The sequence below is a fragment of the Pteropus vampyrus genome, unplaced genomic scaffold (assembly GCF_000151845.1).
Source record: "Pteropus vampyrus isolate Shadow unplaced genomic scaffold, Pvam_2.0 Scaffold9, whole genome shotgun sequence".
Classification (NCBI taxonomy): domain Eukaryota; kingdom Metazoa; phylum Chordata; class Mammalia; order Chiroptera; family Pteropodidae; genus Pteropus; species Pteropus vampyrus.
This window is the reverse complement of record NW_011888790.1, coordinates 4,809,575-4,810,441: the sequence shown is the minus strand read 5'-3', so window position 1 is coordinate 4,810,441 and position 867 is coordinate 4,809,575. Positions and strand designations below refer to the sequence as shown.

The 867-nt window shown below is 57.2% G+C and overlaps 1 protein-coding gene across 5 annotated transcripts in view; it reads right to left on the bottom strand.

The window, feature by feature from the left end:
- CPSF6 (cleavage and polyadenylation specific factor 6) overlaps nucleotides 1–257 on the bottom strand; it is a 28,126-nt gene extending 27,869 nt beyond the window's left edge. For all 5 annotated transcript variants that reach the window (XM_011373977.2, XM_011373993.2, XM_011374002.2 and 2 more), the window contains exon 1: nucleotides 111–257. In XM_011373977.2, the coding sequence (XP_011372279.1) occupies nucleotides 111–170 (60 nt within the window). In that variant the 5' untranslated portion in view covers nucleotides 171–257. The remainder of the gene's footprint in view (nucleotides 1–110) is intronic.
- Between the last annotated feature and the right edge of the window lie 610 nt (nucleotides 258–867).

Below are 867 nucleotides of genomic sequence, written 5' to 3'. Positions count from 1 at the left end.
GGGCGCACGGTCTGCAGCCGCGCCGACTCGCACCCGGCGGCGGGCCCCGATCAGCACCGCACCCGGCAGCGGGCCCTGCTTCGGCGGCGTGGGCCCGGGCCCTCACATACCTGGTTGAACTCTTCCCCCACATCCGCGTAAATGTCTATGTGGTCCACACCGTCCGCCATCTTCGCTGGGCCTCGGCCTCGGCCGCCGCCGCCTCCTGCAGATCCGCCCGCCGCGGCAGCAGCAGCAGCGGATCTAGCGGCGGGGGCGGGGCGCGCTGCGTCACTTCCGAGGCCCGGGGTGGGAGGAGGCGGGGGCGGCCTGGGGCAGCCGCGGGCGGCGGTCTCTTTCGCAGCCCCGTTGCTTGGCGGGCTGAGAAGAAAAGCTGCGTCCCTAAGGGCAAAAGCACTTTCTTTTGTGTGCCTGGGTTAGGCCTCGGGGGATGAGAGCGGGGCGTCCCAGTTGTTTCCAGGGACTGTGTTTCCACATTGTTCCGGACATTTCTCAGTTTTTCTTACATTTCTCACAGCCAGGGCTTCTAGAAAGGTGGGAGTTGATATGTCTGTGATTAAATACAAAGTGTAACCCAGCTTTCTGTGAGACCCTTGAGAGCGAGAACAACGTCTTACGCCCGCATCCTCACTCGGAGACCCGCAGAGTTTCATTTGCCTTGTAAATGCTAGCTACCCGTTGATGATTATCTTCAGTTATTTTCAGGCCACTTATGTTTCTTGCATGCTATATCCATTTCCAGTTCTATCTCCTGTCTTTCATCTTCTCCTCCCCATTTAATTGCCATTCATTTTTTTCATCTTTAAACATGCGATTGGTTTTCTTTGGAATAGCTCAGATGCCTCTAATTTAAATACCGTCATCCTA